This window comes from Jatropha curcas, chromosome 5 (genome assembly GCF_041381405.1).
Source record: "Jatropha curcas cultivar XTBG-Jc1 chromosome 5, XTBG_Jcur_1.0, whole genome shotgun sequence".
Lineage (NCBI taxonomy): Eukaryota > Viridiplantae > Streptophyta > Magnoliopsida > Malpighiales > Euphorbiaceae > Jatropha > Jatropha curcas.
The window spans coordinates 21133691-21154292 of NC_143155.1; the positions used below are offsets into that span (position 1 = coordinate 21133691).

The 20602-nt window shown below is 34.5% G+C and overlaps 2 protein-coding genes across 2 annotated transcripts; one reads left to right on the forward strand and one right to left on the reverse strand.

The window, feature by feature from the left end:
- The first annotated feature begins 7585 nt into the window (after positions 1–7585).
- LOC105636682 (Rhodanese/Cell cycle control phosphatase superfamily protein) lies at positions 7586–16495 on the forward strand. Its single transcript, XM_012220012.4, is given in 15 exon segments — positions 7586–7737; positions 8334–8436; positions 8960–9916; positions 10321–10421; positions 10509–10623; positions 10884–10961; positions 11097–11189; positions 11693–11776; positions 13094–13192; positions 13706–13768; positions 14176–14206; positions 14773–14819; positions 15167–15225; positions 15960–16159; positions 16162–16495. Coding segments are annotated over 14 exon segments (2010 nt in total). The 5' UTR covers positions 7586–7737; positions 8334–8388; the 3' UTR covers positions 16197–16495.
- A 675-nt stretch (positions 16496–17170) lies between these two features.
- On the reverse strand, positions 17171–20496 carry LOC105636684 (small ribosomal subunit protein bS16m/bS16c). Its single transcript, XM_012220018.3, has 3 exons — positions 20193–20496; positions 18463–18508; positions 17171–17492 (listed from the first exon to the last, which is right to left on the reverse strand). The coding sequence occupies exons 1-3, from the start codon at positions 20323–20325 to the stop codon at positions 17360–17362; spliced, it is 312 nt and encodes a 103-aa protein (XP_012075408.1). The 5' UTR covers positions 20326–20496; the 3' UTR covers positions 17171–17359.
- Positions 20497–20602: the final 106 nt, after the last annotated feature.

The following is a 20602-nucleotide window of genomic DNA, read 5'->3' on the forward strand; positions in this document are numbered from 1 at the left end:
TAATGATAGGCTGATGTTTAGGAGATGATATGGTATATATCTCTGTATAAATTAGTGTTGATGATCAATAAGAAATACACAATTCTCCATAAAATTAATTTCTTCGCTTGATATTTTAGATGGTATCAGAGCCTGATTTGAGGGTCTAGTTTATTGTCCTCCTTTAGCCATGAGCGATGAAAACAAAACCTCAGAACAGCCTATACCTAATCCTTCTCACCCATTCCTTGTCCATCATTCTGACCAACCTGGACATCTTCTTGTGCCCGTTAAGTTAAACGGTGCCAATTATCAATCATGGAGCAAAGCCATGATTCATGCACTCACTGCCAAAAACAAAATTGGCTTTATTGATGGATCCATTGAAGCTCCTTCACAGGTAGAAGAGCCCGCAGATTTTGCACTATGGAATCAGTGCAACAGCATGATTTTATCATGGTTAACGCACTCTGTTGAACCTAATCTAGCCGAAGGTATAGTACATGCAAAAACTGCGCACCAAGTCTGGATTGATCTTCGGGATCAATTTTCTCAGAAGAATGCACCAGCAATTTTCCAAGTTCAAAAATCAATTGCTACAATTACACAGGGTACCATGTCAGTAGCCTCTTACTACATCAAACTGAAGGCGTTATGGGACGAATTAGATACTTATCGAACCCCATTCACCTGCAATCAGACTGCATCGCATTTAGAACAACTTCAGGAAGACAGGTTGATGCAATTTTTAATGGGTCTCAATGAGTCATATAAGGCGGTAAGATCTAATATTCTCATGATGACACCATTACCTAACGTGCGACAAGCATACTCGTTAATAGTGCAAGAAGAAATGCAGAGGCAGTTATCATCAGAACCGGTGGAGAATTTTTCCATTGCTGCCGCTATTCAAAACAAGGTGCAATTTTCCAACTCATCTAAAACTTGTGATCATTGTCATAGACCCGGACATACTATTGATGATTGTCGTACTTTAAAATTTCATTGTAATTACTGTAATAAAGACGGACATACTGAAGATCGTTGTAGGATTAAAAGAAAAGAAAGAGCAGGTAGCAATTCCTCAAGCCAAAATCGTGGAGGACAACGAAACAATGGTAAAGCCATTCCTCAGGCTAATTATTCCGAAGTTTCTCATGAAGAAAAAAAAAATCCTAATAAATTTCAGGGATACTCGGTTGAATATTTACAACAGATAGCACAGGCATTATCCTCAATTAATCAAGCAGCTTCATCTGGTAACACTGATGTGTATGCAAACGCAACAGGTTTGTTTTCGTTATCCAAAGCTTATGCCAATTCTGCCATATCAAACCCATGGATTCTAGATAGTGGTACTACTGACCACGTGTCTGCAGATTCACATCTGTTTAGCCACACTAAATCACCAACCGTTCATTCAGTCAACTTACCAAATGGAATCACTGCTCCAATCACACAAACTGGCACAGTAAAATTCAGTCCTAATATGACCCTTAAAAACGTGCTATATGTTCCTTCTTTTCGTTTAAATTTAATTTCTGCCAGTAAAATTACCAAAGATCTCAATTGTTGCATCATATTATTTCCTGATTCATGTATTTTGCAGGACTTGACAACGGGGAAGATGATTGGCTCGGGTAAACAACATGGAGGACTTTACCACATGATGCCTTCGTGTTCACCCATCCACTCTTGCCAAGTGTCCATCTCGCCTGATCTGTGGCACATGCGCCTCGGACATCTATCTTCTTCACGTTTCAAATTAATTTCTCCTTTGTTATCCTTGAGTAAACACTCCGTTGATTTTTCTAATAATTGTAGTGTTTGTCCTTTAGCAAAACAAACAAGACAACCTTTTCCTATCAGTTCCATTACAACTAAAAATCCTTTTGATTTACTACATTGTGATGTATGGGGGCCTCACAAAGTCGCCACACACTCAGGGGCACGTTTTTTTCTCACTATTGTTGATGACTACACACGTTGCACTTGGGTCCTTTTAATGAGACACAAGTCAGAAACTCAACATCTTATAACAAAATTCATCCAGTTTGTTCGTACACAATTCAATAAAACCGTTAAAATCTTAAGAACTGATAACGGCACAGAATTTCAATCACTTAAAACCTTTCTCCATGATCATGGTATTGAACTGCAAAACACTTGTGTTTATACTCCACAACAGAATGGTGTTGTGGAACGAAAACATCGTCACATCCTAAACGTGGCTCGTTCCCTTTGTTTTCAATCCAGTGTTCCCTTAACTTTTTGGGGAGACTGTGTCCTCACTGCCGTTTACATAATAAATCGGCTTCCTACACCTATTTTGTCCAATCAAACTCCATATGAGCGCTTATATAACAAACGTCCAAACTTATACCACTTAAGAGTTTTTGGTTGTCAATGTTATGCCACCAATGTTCATCCAAAACTCAAATTTGATCCACGTGCTACTTCTTGTATTTTTGTTGGGTACCCAAACGGACAAAAGGGTTATAAACTCTATGATCTTACTACACATCAATATTTTGTCAGTCGTGATGTCCAATTTTGTGAAAATATATTCCCTTTTGCCCAGAATACTTCACAAACATCACAAAACCTACCTCAGCCGCAATTAATTATGGATGCTGATCAGATTTCCTTTTCCACTAGTAATGTCCCACCTTCAGCAACTATAGACTCCTCTACCAGTCCTTCTCCTTCCTCAAATAATTCACCTCATAATTTTTCATCACATTCTCAAATTGTGTCCACACCTTCCGCAACTCTTTTCGACGACCAACCACTTCGTCGATCGACTCGCACAAAACATCCACCACGTTGGCATCAGGAGTACTTTATGCCGCCTGGAGCCAATCACGCTGCCCCAGAAGCAAGTCCACTTCAAAATACCAGGTATCCCATTACTAATTACATGACACTCTCTAACTTTTCACTTAAACACAGAACCTTTTTAGCTCACCTTACCACGCAGGTAGAACCTAATTCTTATGAAGAAGCTGTCCTACATCCCCATTGGCAAAAGGCTATGGATCTCGAATTACAAGCACTGGAACGTAACCATACATGGAGTCTTATTTCTCTTCCTGCAGGTCAAAAGCCTATCGGTTGCCGGTGGGTTTATAAAATTAAATACAATTCTGACGGATCTATTGAGCGCTATAAAGCCCGTCTTGTTGCCAAAGGTTATACACAAGTCGAGGGAATTGACTACCGGGAAACTTTTTCACCAACAGCAAAGTTGACTACAATGCGATGCCTGCTCACAATTGCCGCAGCCCGAGGATGGTACACCCATCAGTTGGATGTCCAAAACGCTTTTTTACACGGTGATTTGCAAGAGATTGTCTACATGACTCCTCCACAGGGACTTCGCCGACAGGGGGAGAATTTGGTATGTCGGCTTCATAAGTCCCTTTATGGACTCAAACAGGCTTCTCGCAACTGGTTTTCCACCTTCTCCATCGCCATACAATAAGCTGGATTCACACAGTCCAAGGCCGACTACAGTTTATTCACAAAAGTTCAAGGAATGTCTTTTACTGCGGTACTCATTTACGTTGATGACATTCTATTGACAGGCAACAGTCTACAAGAAATGAGCCAACTTAAACAAACATTACTTAGACAGTTTCACATCAAAGATTTGGGTCCTTTAAAATACTTTTTGGGCATAGAATTTTCCAGATCCAAACAAGGCATATTTATGTCTCAACGAAAGTATACACTCGATATACTACAGGATGCAGGTTTAATTGGAGCCAAGCCAGAGAAATTTCCTATGGAGCAGCAAATGAAGCTCAATGCAACTGATGGCGAGTTACTACATGAACCAGCCAAGTATAGAAGGCTTGTTGGTCGCCTCATTTACTTGACAGTAACACGGCCTGATATAGTTTACACCGTGCGGATGCTTAGTCAATTTATGGGCGAACCACGGACAACACATTGGAACACTGCACTCCGGTTGTTGAGGTATATCAAAGGATCACCTGGACAGGGTCTTCTATTGCCATCCACGAATTCCTTGGAATTGAAGGCTTATTGTGATTCAGACTGGGCAGGATGCCGTATGACACGACGATCTATTTCAGGATACTGTATATTTCTTGGGTCTTCCTTAATATCGTGGAAATCAAAAAAGCAGGCAAATGTTTCGCGGTCATCTGCTGAAGCAGAATATAGGGCAATGGCAAATGCTTGTTTAGAGATTACATGGCTTCACTATATTCTACAGGATTTGGGTGTGAGAAGAGTAAAACCGACAAAACTGTTTTGTGATAACCAAGCAGCACTACATATAGCGGCAAATCCGGTCTTTCACGAGCGTACAAAACATATAGAGATTGACTGTCATATTGTACGTGAGAAGTTGCAGTCAGGACTTATTAGACCATGCTATGTTCCGACTAAAATGCAGATTGCAGATATCTTCACAAAGGCTTTAGGACGGGATCAGTTTGAAAATCTGAAAGGCAAGTTGGGAGTTCAGAATATTCACTCTCCAACTTGAGGGGGAGTATTAAGGAAAATATATTGTATTTATCTTTTCCATATTTAGATATGTGATTATTTTGTAAAGACAATCAATTACCTGTAAATAGCTTAATGATAGGCTGATGTTTAGGAGATGATATGGTATATATCTCTGTATAAATTAGTGTTGATGATCAATAAGAAATACACAATTCTCCATAAAATTAATTTCTTCGCTTGATATTTTAGATACTACGAGGCTAAGACTAACGTGCAATGTTATAGCAAATGAGTGCTCAAGTAAATGAAACGAGTAGTGATTGAAATGCTCAATGGATGGACTATCACACTAATGAACGACATATCAACTCATTAGTGTAGCTAAAGAGGAATATAATTGTGTCAAATTTTATTTTTATTATTGCATTCAAGACAGATTGAGCAATGAGTACAAGCAAGTTATGTGGGAATTGCAAATTGAATAATAAGAAGAAAAGGATTATGTTAATCTTAATGATATTTCCATCATGGGTAAGAACTCGATAGGCTTGAGGTTTCATCTATCAAGTAAATCTTATATATAGAGAGAGTAAGGACCCATGATAAGAAAATTTAGTTTTATAAAATTGAGTTTTATAATAAATGTAAACTGATACAACGTGAAGGCACTAAAATATGAATTGGAATAGGGGTATTACAAGCCTTGTGTCATAAGAATGGAGTAAAGTGCTAAAACATGTGACTTAAGTAATATGGAATAGTTGGGAATTAAAGGAATCCTATAAAAAAAGAGAAAGTTGTTACCGAATGCAAATCAAACAGTTCTATTAACTTCATGCATGGAAATTAGCAAATTGAGATTGATAATGTACTTGTAAGATCGCAAGACATAAGGACAGACAATACCAATAATTTTGTGAGTTATATTACTGTTATTTTTTATATTGTTTTATTTATGTCTTCATAAGTATAATATAATTATTTTATTTACGTTTTCATAAGATATGAATTTCTCGATCAATTTTTTTATAATGTCAACGTTGACTATTTTTATTTGTTGTGTTTTGTGATATATGTCAAATAATGCTAAAAGGTAGTATGGGGCAAATGAAGCTTTAGAGTTGTTAAATGCATATAAGCAATAGGTGGATGTGATTTAATGCTTTAAAGCTACAAAAATTATCCCATGAGTGCATACATAGGAATCTCAATGGTAACGAAGCAGACAATTATAATCGACAAGGACATAGATTGTTTAAACAGAAAAATGTATACATGGAGATTCTCCCTAATTTTTTGAGAAGGAAATAATGATGACATTATACACAAGAATAATGATATAATATATTATCCTTATGAAGGGTTGGGTGATTGAAAGATACTTGAAAGATGGCAATCTTAAAAGCACAACAATATAAAAATTTTTTTGTTCATAAAAGCTTGAAGATGATTTATTTAAAGTGAAGTCGTAAGGAGATTAGTAGAACTTTTTTCCTTTGTTGAAAACTTGAAGAACATGACTTTAAAAGTGATGCAAAGAGTAAATGGAGCCAATAAAGTAGCATACGTATAGCATGCCATGGTGGCTAAAAAATGGACCAAAAATAAAGAATATGCAAAAGCTCAAATGAAGAGCCTGAAAGTGATGCTTATATGGTAGATAGATTGCATGCAAAGTTTCATGAGTTAATTTGATTGTATGGAGAAGTTATGGGTAGGATGTCTCAAATATAAACTCATCTCTTTAGGTAATCCTAGGATTGCACCTTAAACTAATTTGTGCAGGGAGACATGCACCGCATCCATTGAGCCTAACTATGGTAAGACTAAATATACATAAGATAAACCATGTGATGTGTATGGTGAGTTGCATGAGCATGCAATCAGTTTAATCATTTTAGGTCAATTTTTTAATCAAACATAATTAATTAAATTAAATATAGAGTTAACCGAATCAAACCAAACAACAGATTTAACTAAATTTAACCGAACTAATTCGGTTGAATCAATTTTCATAAATCATAATTACTAAGCAAAACAAAATGAAATGATAACCAAATTTAATCTATCTACTTTAATTGAAATTTGAAAAATCGAATTTAACTGATGATACATACAAAATAACTCTATTAATCTTAAATTTTTTACTAGTCAAACAATAATTTAATTGAAATTTCACAATAATCGAATTTAACCTAAGAGTAGATACAAAATAACCCACTAATTCTATATTTTAAATGTCATCGTTTTTGGTTTCTCTTAATTTGAATAATGTAATTAAATACCTTTTTTTTTTTTGAGCTGAAAGTCGAAAGTAAATTAGCCGAATCAAATTGGTTGATATAACCAGATTGATCGAACTATATGCCCACCTCTAGAAATGTCAAAATTAGTATAGTTGATAAATGGACAACGAAAACACCATTGCCCTTATAGGCCATTTTGTTGTAAAGTTGATAAGATAATCAACATATATAAAGATATTTATGAGCGAAGTCAAACTCGACCTTGCCAAACTCAAAGCTTGATAAATTTAAAATTTTAAAGTTCGAGCTCAGATTCAGGATTAAGTTCATTTCAACTCACACATGTGTACTTCCAGTTGATAAGAATCAAATAAGGATTGATACATATATATACACACACAAGTTAAAATCCTTTTAATGAATTATTCAGAATTAATGTATCACGTGTAAGATTCATATTGTTGCGTCGAGAAACATTAGAGGTACATAATAAAGGTAGCCTTTTCTTTGCTTACTAACATCCCTTTATTCACCAAATCAGTAAACTATTGTGGTCGAGTGGTCTTAAACCTAAGAGGTCATAGTCTCAATATAAGTGAGAAAATCAATCAAATCACATCTGTTAAAATAAATTTAGATCACAATTATATCATGATTATAATTATTATGAACAATCCTTTCAAAAAATAATTGTAATGAAAATAAAACAATACCAATGAATAAAATAAAAAAATTGCTCAAAATTATAAAAAAATGTTAAAATTGAAGGTTAGCATTTTTTTTTTTTTTGCCCTTTAAAATTTGCCTATTAAAAAAACAGGTGGATTTTTGTACAAAATGAAGCAATAAGAACCAAATCCAAAATTTGGTCCCACCGGAAAAATGAGAGGCCAATCGAAGCCAAATAGGTGAAGCTAACGGCATCGGCAAGCCACACGATTATCGTCTCACATATTTTTATATATGAATTCTTCTCAGTGGACACATGGCCATACAACAACTAACATACCCTTTCAATTCGATTTCTCTTGTAAGAACAAGCTTCGTCTTCTTTTTTCTTTTTTTCAGTAGATGTTGTCTGCATATATTTCTGATTTCACTTGCGCTAGTAATTGAATCTCAACAAGCTCAAATGGGGAATAGATTTTTCTTTCACGAAATTGAATACCGTCTTTTTTAGCATAGCTTTTATATGCTGTAATTGTCTGAGTACTGCTTGGCTTTCTAATGAGAAACCCATTGGGATATGTGATCTCATTGTATTGAATTCAGATGGGTCTGGTTTAATTTAGCTTGCTTTGATTGTATGCATTGCTTTCTTAACTGCTCCATTTTTGCTTTGTTGTTCTTATTATAAAGAATTTAAATGAGTTCGGCTTTGTTGTGCTTATTATGATGACATTTTTTCCCCTTGCTTTTCCTTGTCTATTTAGGGGCTATAGAATTGAATTTCAAGAGATCATCACTTGAAAATTCATCTTATTATTGCAAATTCGGGTGATTGCTTTAAGGTTTCAGCATAGCTTAGTTTGATCCAAATTATGTCACTGGTTTCCTTTTCATGTTTGGGGTTTTGAAGAGGTTACACTTTATTGAACTTTGTTTACTTGATCTGGTTGTAAGCAGAAAATGAGACTTTGGTGAAGTATTCTTTTGGATTTCATATTGATTTGTTAAAAAGATGATGCCTGTTTGCTCTGCCACCCCATGTTGTTCCTCTCATCCTCAGGTGAGATTTCACTTTTCATGTGGCTGCCTTAGTATTACTTAATTTATGGTTTTCTTCTTTTATTATGTTCTTCTGCATTGCTGGCTTTTGCATGATTTCCTGCAATCTAAATCAGGAAAAGGGTTGTGCTAGTCGACCTAAAGCTGAGAAAATCTTCGAATTGTGAGAGTAATACTTTCAAAAGTGGTGTCTAGGGTGTCTCCTTTTGGGAAATTTAAACAAAGTAAACAGGGTTTACAATTCATTGCGGCTCTTTAAATTTAGGTTAACAACTGGTGAGATTTTTCTTAAACGTAACCTGCAATAACGGATCAATTTGTCTTCTATTGACATGAAAATGATTGGTGTCTTTCTTTGGTGTTGATACTCTTCTTATGTTTCTTCATATGTCATTTATTAAGAGCCATTTATGAAATTTTATCTCAATTAATAGTAAATTATGATTTCTTGTCTCTCTGAACCGTACTCCACTTCCATGCATATGATGAACATTTTATTCATAATTTTGAAATTTTAAATACAGCAGATATTTTTCCATGGAGGTCTGCGACCTTTTTGTCCATTCCGTAATGATTCTCAATCCAGATGTATTGTAGAAGACAGAGTTGTTTTGGGCTTTCAGGATGGAATTCATCTGCAAAGAATTTCCTTTAAAACTCAAGCTGCAAAATCATTGTACTACAATTTCATTGAAAGAGATGAACAATCAGTGCCTATGAATTTCACTGGAAATCCTTCCTGTGGAGATGGATCTGGTGACATTAAGTGCAATTTATATGATGATTGGGGTTCTTCGGTCGGAACAATAAATGAACTTGACCAGGGAGGGGAGAAAGTAGAATATGTAGAAAGTTATAGCATATCTGATGTAGAAGAAGGACTAATGGACTTAACTAGCCAGCCAACTGAAAGTACAGATAGTTTGACAAGGCCTATGGAATCTGATATTATATCGAATATCATTATAACACCAGAGAATCCAATCCCAGGAACCGACTCCATGGGTGTGGATAATGATTCATTACCTAGTGTGAAGATTAATTTTGATGATTTTATTGGTGGGATTGGGGACTCCTTCAGTACTTCTGTCAATAAGGGGCAAAATGCAGTGAATAACTCACTAGACACAGTTACTTCATCAATAACATCCATTGTGAAAAGTGCTTCTGAAGCAGTGGATAATGCCTTGAGTGGGATATTTTCAGCTGCAGATCAAACAAGAGGATTGGCTGGGAATAGATTGACTAGCTTTTCAAGTGACTTGAAGGAAGTCATGAAGAAAGCAACAGTTATTTCTGTTGATGTGTTGAGAGATATAATTATTGCAGCGGAAGACTCTATAATGAAAGGGGCTTCTTTTGTTGTTTATTCTTATGGGTCTACCAAAGAACTGCTTCCTCCAGAGATCAGGGTTGCTCTAAATTTATCTGAAGATAAAGCAGGACAAATATTGAGGCCAATCGTTACATCTTTTCAACAGGTATTCTTATAGTTATATTGGGCATGCATTTTACTTTAATGACCAAATATTTTGGATAATTCAGTGGCAGCTGTCAGTAAAGATTTTCTTATCCATCTGGTACATTGAATAAAATTAAAAAACAAACCGAACTCACTTCGTATTCTTCTTTTCTTCTCTCTCTTTCTTATTTTCCTTAGTTTTGGTGAGATTTGGACTTAGGGTAGCTCGCTCACAGCGTATATTATTGATGCATGAACTCCTTTTATCAGAGTCACCAGTTAATGTTTTAGCTATGGAGCAATTCTAGTTGAACTCATGGTAGAAATTAGCAGAGTCCTTGCATATAAACCATAATCTCTCAGTCGTGAGCATGCTGAACTTATCTTCCTCTAATGATACTGAATTTCATATGCCACAAGCAGGTTTATATTGCTATTGAGGGACTGGAGAAAAATCTTGGTTTGGATCCTAATGATCCAATTGTTCCATTCTTTCTTTTCATTGGAACCTCGACCGCTCTTTGGTATGGATGTCCTTTTCTGCATAAATTAATTTTGCTATATAATCTGTATTAAAATTGAAACTTTAAGTTTTAATCAGATTTCTGCAGGGTTCTCTATCGGGTGTGGACATATGGTGGGTACTCTGGAGATTTATCTCCTCAATTAACTCTAGAGCTCTTGGCTGGGAGGGAGAAGGCTGTACTTATTGATGTTCGGCCCGAGGCAAGAGACTGTAAATTTTTCTGGCCATTTATTTTATTCAAACAATGTAAAAAAATTCCAATTCTTCCATGAGAGAGCCAAAAGACAAACAAATTCTTCTCTTGTTTTGATTTCTGTTTACTCAATGGTTTCTCCTTTTTCAATCTTTGTCCTTTAATACCTTTTACTTTTAACATTACAGCTGATTCCATCATCAATATTTTTAATGAGTTTTTGTAAAATTGCATTGAGATTTGGTGTTATGTTTTGCCTTTGTCAAGGTTCTGAGAGAAAGAGATGGCATTCCTGATCTACGGCGAGCAGCTCGGTTTCGCTATGCAAGTGTAACTCTACCAGAGGTTGGTTTATATTTATAGAACTGTACTACATGAGGAAGGATCGAATTAACAATCACTTACTTTGAAGTAAATAAGATTGCAGCTTAGCTGCAGCTCCTTTTGGAAGTATATCTTATGTATATCTACTTCATCCAGGTTGATGAGCAACTACGAAAATTGTTAAAGGGTGGCAGAGACGTTGACAACTCCTTAATTGCAGCAGTTATTCGGAACTTGAAAGTTGTTCAGGTATATAGCTTTGAGTCTTATTGTTTTGAAGCTTCTGAAAAGTGTGAAAGTTTTTTCCCTTCCCTTTCTTTGGTTTGGCAGGGAGGGGAAAAACTTAGGCTTGATTTCACTGAACTGTGGGTTGTGACCAAGGGCTTGAGTAAATATTTTTATGAATCCTTCTTTTATTAAAGACTTCTCTCCATCTCATGGTTTTGTCTCAAGGGAAGGAATAACTAGCCACATACTGCAACATTTGAAATGAAATGCAATTTAGTTGAAGATTTATTCAACTAAATTTTAGAGCACCATATCAGTGAAAAATTTGTCTCATACTTGTCCTTCAAATTTTGAGTGGTAGTTCGTATATAATTAGTAGTCTAATGTGCTGGAAGACTTTGCTTGGTAAAATATTTTTTGACAAATGAGCAGTTTTGTGACATGAATATAGTAGGGTTCCTCCTTTTTTGTTAGAATCTGACTGGGAATTTTGTCTCACAATTTTCTTTTACTAATACTTGTAGGACAGGTCCAAGGTCATAGTTATGGATGCTGATGGTACCTCTTCCAAAGGCATCGCAAGAGCCTTAAGGAAACTTGGAGTTAAGGCAAGTATTTTGAAGGTCTAGCTTTCCTTTAAAAGTGAATAAGCCTTTGGGTGAGTCTGAAACAAGAGAAGGAGAGTGTTACAAGAACTTCATATGCAGCTGAAGTGATTCTAGCTTGACATTATTTGGAATTAAAACTTGAATTGCTGAATACCTCTAAAGTTCCTTTTGTTTTTAACCGGATATAATTTTTTTTAAAAGCCAAATCTGATGCACAGGGTGCGTATATGGGTTATTTAAGAATGTAACACAAGAAATACAAAGAAAAGAAAAAAAAAAAAACAAATAAATACGGAGAAAGGAAAATGTAACAGAGAAACGGGTGCAGAACTAAAAGACACAATTTGTGCTCTGACGTTCAGTAGTTTAAAAAATCAGTGAAAGGGAGTAACAGATGAATTTTCTCTCTCACTATAACTGCGATATCAACACCTATTAAACTTTTCAATTGCAACTCCCACATTCTCAAAAAATTGTGATTCTTTTTTGCCATCCAAAGACAACATGACATACAAAAGAACATCTCCCACACATGATCTCCTTCCAAGTCACTGTTCTTTATTTGCATAATATTGGAGCTGATTCAGGCATCAGCCAATCAATCCTAACTAATTGATTCCTCTACCCTAGTATACGAAGCAATATTTGAGTAACATTTCCTCATATGGCTTGTCCAGCCAACACCAAAGTCATCTAAAAAGTAAAATCTGTTCAAGAGATTTCTTTTCATTGTAAATCTTTTGTAGAGGTCCCGAAAAGTCACTTTAGTTGATGCACTAGTATGCCATATGCTTTTTCTAGGGAAAAATTGCCCCAAGAAACATCTAACATCTCATAAAAATACTTTTAGCACCAATTATTATTATTATTATTTTCTGCAAAAATATTTTCGATTATGTTGTAAAATGCTTGATAAAACCTCATTTTTCATTCAAGTAATTCTTGATATAGGTTTAGCACAAGAGATTTGACTTCAGGATCTATAGAGGAATACTTCACAAAGTATATTGTTAGTTCATCTTAGTGTACATTCCCGCTTTAGTTCAGATCAGTGACCTCAGTTCTGTCATTGAATGAACATAGGGTGCCAATAGCAGAGCTGGATGGTTGTGTATATGGTTTATGAGATGAAACTTTATGTACTTTACTACCACATATAACAGGTACTATGCTTCCTAAAATATATACTATTCTGGCTGGAGAAGAGAACAGTATTCTTTCTAGGGCAAGAAAAAATGTCCATTTTGATGTTTTAAAGCTGGATCTGCAGGAAAGCGGGGCCTACTGCTAATTAATTGGTTATATTGTCCATGACAGAGACCATACTTGGTCCAAGGTGGCTTCCAGTCTTGGGTAAAACAAGGTCTCCGATTCAAGGAACTTAAACCAGAGACAGCACTAACTTTACTGAATGAGGTATTACTGCATTCCTGCTGCATATCTTCTTAACCTGTAACAAGTGTCTAGAGATTTAGAATTCCCCTTAATAATCATATATCAATAATCAATGTCAAAAGGTTAATGTTAAGTTTCTTAGATTATATTTCATAACACATGCTATATATGATGTCTCATGCGTACTCCCTCATTCTCAATACCTGATCTCAGTCAACATGGATAATATGTAAACTTCAACAGTACGTGATTCTTGTGATCGTTCAGCAAGCTCAATAATTTTAAAGTCATTCAAGTGTATGAAAATGTGCTGACTTGGCAGATCAGGCCCCCATGTGGTAGAAAAAGGTCCTTGTAAATAAAAAGCAATGACTGATGCACAGGATTAAATTTTGTTTAACCAATTGTTAACAGCACCATTTTTTTTTTCATTATGTTTTGCTAACATGTGTTATTCTTTTCATGATTTGGACGTAAGGTGATTAATATAAGTTCTTCAAAATACACTTGACAAGAATTTATTACCTTTTTCAGGAAGCTGAGGCAATACTAGAAGATCTTAGTCCTTCTCCATTGCAAGTCCTTGGTTTTGGTGTGGTAAGACTTACAATAGTTTTGCATTATCGTTAGTTTAAATGTAGTCTTGTACTGTTTCTGCGTTTTTGTTTGTCTAATTAGGGTCATCTTTGAAATGATCGAGTCTAAAAGATGGGTTGAAGGGGGACTATATATCTTTTTATGATGTATGCACTAAAGGAATTGTAACATGTTCTGGAAGTTCATTCATATAATGGAGAAAAAGAGGGCACGGGTAGTTCCTTTTATTTCAAATTTCTTCTTCTTTATGTTATAGATATGTGCTTGTATCGATTTTTGAATTTCTCCTGGGAGATGTCTGAACTCTGCATGTAATTTTTTTTTATATCATTAAGCAATAATTTGGAATCTCACCATGCAATCTCTTGTAAATTCTTCACTTATAATTGTTTTCATTTCATGGGCAGGGTTCTGTTGCAGTGTTCTATGCATTATTAGGTGTGTATTTTTTTTTCTTCCTTCACAGATTTTAAATTTATGATAAGAATAAATGGAACTGAAATAAGTGACCAAACTGAACTTTGATCTCTAACTTATTGCCAATATGTATCATGATGTGTTTTTAAAGTGCAGATGGTGTCTACAGTTATTTCCATTTACTTATAGACTGTTTCTATTAGTTATTAAGACTTGCCTTTTTATTTATACAAGAGTATGTTACAGAGATATTCTAGCTATTAGGTTACCAACATCCATATTTTGACTACTCGGAATTTCTTGTGATATTCTTTGTTGTTTCTCAAAGCTGAGATGATCATACATTTGACTACTCGACATAGCTTAGCTTAAAAAAAATTATTAGATAACATCCATTACTTGGTTGAGAAAGTCTACACCATGTTAACTACCAGCCATTCTGGGTTGGATATTCTTTTTTCCTTTTTTCTTTTCTATCATTTCTTTCCTCTCTACATTTATTTTTCTAAATGTCAATACTTTTCTAGTATTTCTCTGTATTTCTTTGGCGTAGCCTTCTTGCCAACTAAGCATGTATTTTATTACAGAGTGGGAGAAGACATTACAACTTATTGCTGTTGTTGGCCTAGCTCAGGTATCCATTTCTCCTTTCACAGCGCTCTACAATTTTTTTTTTTTTATATTGCAATCTATGTGTAAGTTTTTTCGTGTGAACTTCATATCTCTTAATAGTTAAATATTAAAGTTCAAGAGTCATCATGCAATGAACCATTTGGCTAGACCATGACCAATGGCTTTAGCTGCAATATGTTTCATATCATAGGAGAGGGAAGCAGGGCATTAATAGTAGAAATATCTATTGGTTTGTCCAATTCACGTATTATGATAAGTATAACATATTGGTATGATAATTTTTCATGTGCCGAATTATTTTTAGCAATCCCTGTGTTTGCTAATTCTTGGGTCTTTACACTCTACTAGAGTATTTATCGACGGGTTGCTTCATACGATGGCCCTGAAGATTTTAGGGAAGATGTGAGGTAAAAACTACTCTTTTCAAGTTACTTTTGTATTTGCGCTATCACTCATTGCATTTCATACATTTGATCATTAATAAGTTCGAAATCAAAATGGACACAGTCATCCATTCTTTTCTTTTCTTATTATTATTTTTTTTTCATTTGAATATCTCTCTGAATGAATTAGAAGTTCTCAGTGAGATGGGTAAAAAAACTTATTAGACAACATTGACTATTGATAACTAATAAGTTCTACCTATTGGTGGCTTGAAAATTTTTTTACATTGATATAATAGTCTACAGTGTTATTCTGTAAATTCCTGGACTGACAGGATGGCCAAAATATGAGTCATCCCTTCTTCACAACTAATAATAAGTTTTTAATAATTAAGACTATTTTACTTTTAATGCCAGAAATCCACTCCTAAGATTGGTCTAATGTTTCAACTGGAAGGAGCAAGAAAATTGTGGGGGAAACCAGAGACATGAATTAAAATATATCTGTTGCATATATGCGTCATCTGAACACTTTTGGATGCTCAATTAGCACTAAGATCTCCCGATGTTGATGTTTAATCCAGCTATTAGGTTACCAACATCGATATTTTGATACCTACATTGGCCATTTTTATCTAGTCATTTACTGGTTTTGAGGTTTGATATGCCTTTTTCCAGACCAGTTTTTTCGAGTTGCCTAGATATAAAATATTGGTATTTTCTAAATTATTATTTGTTTATTCATTTATCACTTGAAGACGGTTGCTTGCTCCTGTGAGGCTTGGAGCTCAGGCATTTTCATGGGCTGCTGGAAAACTTGAAACCAATGGCCTTAGACTCCCCACATCGCCTTCATCAGTAGATGTTCAAAGCCGGGTGCTGCAAGCTGCTGCAAAACATGAATCTCAACCATCCGATACCGAAGGAGTTCAAAATCCATCCACCTCTGAATCAGTGGCTCAATAAATGAGAACGTAGATTTTTCCCAAGCATAGACTGGATTTTTGCTTGATGGATATCGCTCGAAGATTGTTGAACTTGGCAAATCTTTACAATGTATAAAGAGTACTAAATGCCCCCCCGGTGTCCGACCTCTTTGAAAACGAGTTTTGTACATCATATCAAATCAAGCAAGCAAGTTTGTATATTTCATCAATAATATATTCCTCGTGATAAGTGTATAGACTTCCAGTCACAATGATACTTGTGTTCCTGCAAATCAGCTGTTAATTGATATGCACAAGCTATTGGTATTATTTAAAACTTTTTAAATAGAAAGAGAATGTTCTTTTTAGTTTTCTTTTAACTACGTATTTAAGCAGTATCCACTATCCAGGGTACTTGATCTTTTTGAAATTGATATATATGGTTCTTAAGGCATGTTTTGTTTCCCTTAGAAATTGAATGAGAATGAAAATGTATATCTAAATTTGTAAAGAATCTATTCACCAAAAAAAAAAAAAATTGTAAAGAATCTTATCCTAAGTTTATATAAACAACTAAATAAAATGTGTTGTTATATTAATAATTATATTTAAAAGTATACATCCTTCAACATAAAGTTTTTCTAGTCAAATGTAAAACTATTTGAGAGTTAAACATATTTTGACCCAACTTGAACTCATATAATTTTCACTATAGCTATTTAAAATGTCTCAATATCCTCGTGTATGTTACGGTAAAATCAACTGCATTAAACCTGTTGATGGCATTATATCAAATTGTGCCGATCACAAATTGTGCCATTAGCAGCACTCAATTTCGAACAATACACCTTACACCTCAAATTCAAATCTAAATCTATAATCATTTCAATTACCTATCCGAATGGACTTTTAACAAAGTTTATGTCCTTGTGGATCAAAAACAGAAAAATCTTAGTCTAAATGATTCATTTCAATTCTAATTCCAGAGTGAACCAAACATAACCTTAATTTAATATAAGAAATATGATGCATCTTGACACTAATTAGTTAAAGATAACTCTTCATTCATTCAAAAAACATACAAGAAATTCTACCAACTTAATGATGGCTGCACAAGAGTTAATCTCAATATTGTTTCTTCTCTTAACAAGCCAACACAAAGCAAGAATTGCAGAAATACATTACAAGGCAATGGGCATATTGGGATTCTAATTGTCACCTATCATCGGATCTCAATTGGGCATGTTTGCACTTGGTCCTTTTTTGTTTCCCATAACCACCATAGGTGGTGGAGATAGTAACCCTGCCCTGAATAGAATGCTTCGCACAGGATCAGTAGGCTGAGCTCCAACTGATAACCAATACCTGCATCAGAGATGAAAGGAAAGAATAACTAGAGAGTCATAGAACAAGTATGTATTTTGCGTGCACGTGTCCCCATTTGACCGATTAGATATATCAAAAATTCTAAAAAAGTTCTCAGTTTTCTGTTCCTTTAATATAAACTTCTCAACTGAAATACTCAAAATTCCACCAAAAATGTTAAATGGTTCGAATTCCATTTGGTCTGCTACATAGTACAAATCAGCAGAAGTTAAATCAGAAGTATATATAAAGTTACGGCAAAATATGACATCCCTTGTGTTAGAAAATGGTGCTACAAATCCAATTAATGAAACTCGGATCAAAAGTAAGACAATGAAGTCTGCACACGAGGCTTGAAGAATTAAATACTAATGGAAGAGCATGTATTTAAATTTGCAAAATTTGTTTCAGAAACTACCGTAAATTCTTGACCAGCACCATTAATTTTCTGTCTCATGTCAAATATTTCAGTTTAGGTCACAAGGTGAAAAACTACAGTGAAACTAACAGAGTCAGACTGATGAGCTTACCATAAGCAAGCATCTGAGTAAGTTGCACAAGTATTAAAAGAACCCATTTGCAAGGATTGACCTATGCATTATTCTACCGAGTTGGATAAGAGTATGCAAAAAAGATTACTACAACGACAACAACTAAGCCTTAGTCCCAAACTAGTATGCATATACAAAAAAGATTAAGAACAGAAAAAAAGTAATGTAACCCATTGCATAATTTGCATTTGCTCGTAAGTCTAAAGTTGGAGAGAGTATGTCCAAGAAATTCAACAGAAGTTAAAATGTAAAATTGGATAACGCAAGTATTGCCACTAAGCCATCATCCCTCAACAACAGACAGCATAAAAAAAAATTCCCTTCATAAATTAAGTTCAGCAGCGGAATAAGTATCTCCAAATGATGAATTAAAAACCAAATTGAATTTGAGAAGAAAACTGAAGTAAATAATGGCTTACTCCACTAGATCCAATTTGAGGCCCACTCTCTTATCATCCTCATCACCTGTTAAAAATGAGGAAGAGAAAAAATTAATGATCAATTCTTGACAAGAAGTTCAAGCCTTGGAATACAAAAAATATAGCGTTATATTTATGTATATATATATACAAAAAAATCATTAAAGACCGTCAAAGATTTCGAACAATAAGTCAAATCAGATTAATATTTGCATCACCCAATTTATGAAAATGGCCCCAAATCGTTTTCAAGGATTTTCCAAATGTTTCTATGCAGGAAACGTCTCCGAGACGTGGAAACAGCAGCCAAAGAGAATTTCTGTGCAACATAGTTTTCCATTCTCACCCTACTACTTCTGAGATGTGAGCTCCATTTGTTTTCAAAAAATAATTTAGTTGAAAAATATTTTCTGAATTTTTCTACTATTTTCCTGAATTAAATCATTTTAAAAAAATGATTTCCTTTTTTCAAAAGATGAAAACGTTTCTCAAACTTTGACAAACTTATTGCAACGTTGTAAACTTCACATTTATTGATCACTACCAGTAAACACTAGTTATCCAATATGTTGTATGGAAACAAAAGAGTGGAAGTGCAGAAATGTGAAAACGAAGGTATTTTTAAAAATATAGGAAATAGAAACGATAGAGAAACACAAAAATATAAATAAAAAAAGGTTTATATATTTATAGATATAAAAAATAAATTACTATAAAGCATTAAATATATTCAACAATAAATCAAGTCTAATCAATATTTAATCATATTCAAAAGAAAAAAAAATTTATAAATTCCATACTCATAAAAAGTACATGTTTTATGAATTATTTATGTATTTATTTTAACGAGAGAAATGAATTTTTGAGAGAAAACATTGTATTTTCCAAATTACGCAATTCATGGAAACGGACTCCAATAGTTTCCGAGGAGCTTCCAAATGTTTCTTGCACGGAAACTTTTCCGAAATGCGTTGGAAAACAGCGGCCAGGGAGAGTCTCCGTACAACCACCCATCACTGGCAACCACTGACGGAAGGAAGGAGCCAGGGGTGGCCCCGCCCCTCAGCAAAATTTTCTTTTTAAAAAAATGCGCCTCTAAGTTTTTAAAGACTTTCAATTTATCGTTTAAATAGTGTATTTTTTTAATTTAGCCCTTCCTAACTCTTAAAAAAAAATTTTCGTCCCTTTTTCTTCAATCCTGGCTCCGCCATGGCCGGCAAAAAACACATTATTTTTATGCATGTTTTCTCATATTTTCACAATAAGTTCTTAAAATATGAAATTTCTATATTTTTAGATATTTATGCCTTATAAATTAAAATTTTTAATATTCTTTAGCTAATTTTCAATATTATAACAAAAAACAGAATATAAATTGTATGGAAAATGTTTTCCAAAATTCCAAAAGCTAGTTGTTTTCCAGAAACAAAACAATTGGAGCCGTGGATTAAGTTTTATTTTTTTATTTTTTATACAGAACTGAAACACCCATATTAATCTTATTGGAATGAAACTCTTCTCTTCTATCACAGAGAAAAAGTCAATGTAGATTCAAATGAAATTGAAAAGGAAGTGTAAAAGAAAGTATAATAATTGTCTTAGGAAATAACAAAATGAAATCAATTTTACAAAATCCCTATTCAGAATAAACAAAACCCACTAATTTAAAGCTCATAATTTCTCTTTTCATTTGCCTTTTCTCATATTTTTTCAAAACCAAACGGAAATACCTGCCAAGGGATTATAGAAACCAAGAACTTGAAGATGCCTTCCATCTCTAGGGGATTTGCTATCAGCAGCTATGATCCTGTAAAAGGGTCTGTTTCTGCATCCGCATCTCTCCAATCGGATCTTCACGGCCATTTGGTCTCTCGTAGAAACTCACCTCGCAGATTAGATAAGATTGCTATTACTAATTTACTACAGGAATGTGGCTCTAGCTCGTTCAGGGCTTTTACGATGAGGGCTTTTGGCGTTTTGTATGGGGTTTTTAGATAACGGGTTTTTTCGCGATTTGTATGGTTCCAGCTCGTTCAGGGTTTTAGGATAAGGGGTTTTGGCGTTTTGTCCCTTGTGTTTGCTTGATCAAAATGACATAACGTTTACCGGGGCAGAGGCAGACGAACAAAGCTAAAAATCA

Coding starts and splice junctions, on each gene's coding strand:
- LOC105636684 (XM_012220018.3), bottom strand. CDS start 20,325: ATGGCCGTGAAGATCCGATTGGAGAGATGCGGATGCAGAAACAGACCC. Junction 18,509..20,192: donor TTTCTATAATCCCTTGGCAG/GTATTTCCGTTT, acceptor CATTTTTAACAG/GTGATGAGGATGATAAGAGA. Junction 17,493..18,462: donor CTCAAATTGGATCTAGTGGA/GTAAGCCATTAT, acceptor TCTCTGATGCAG/GTATTGGTTATCAGTTGGAG.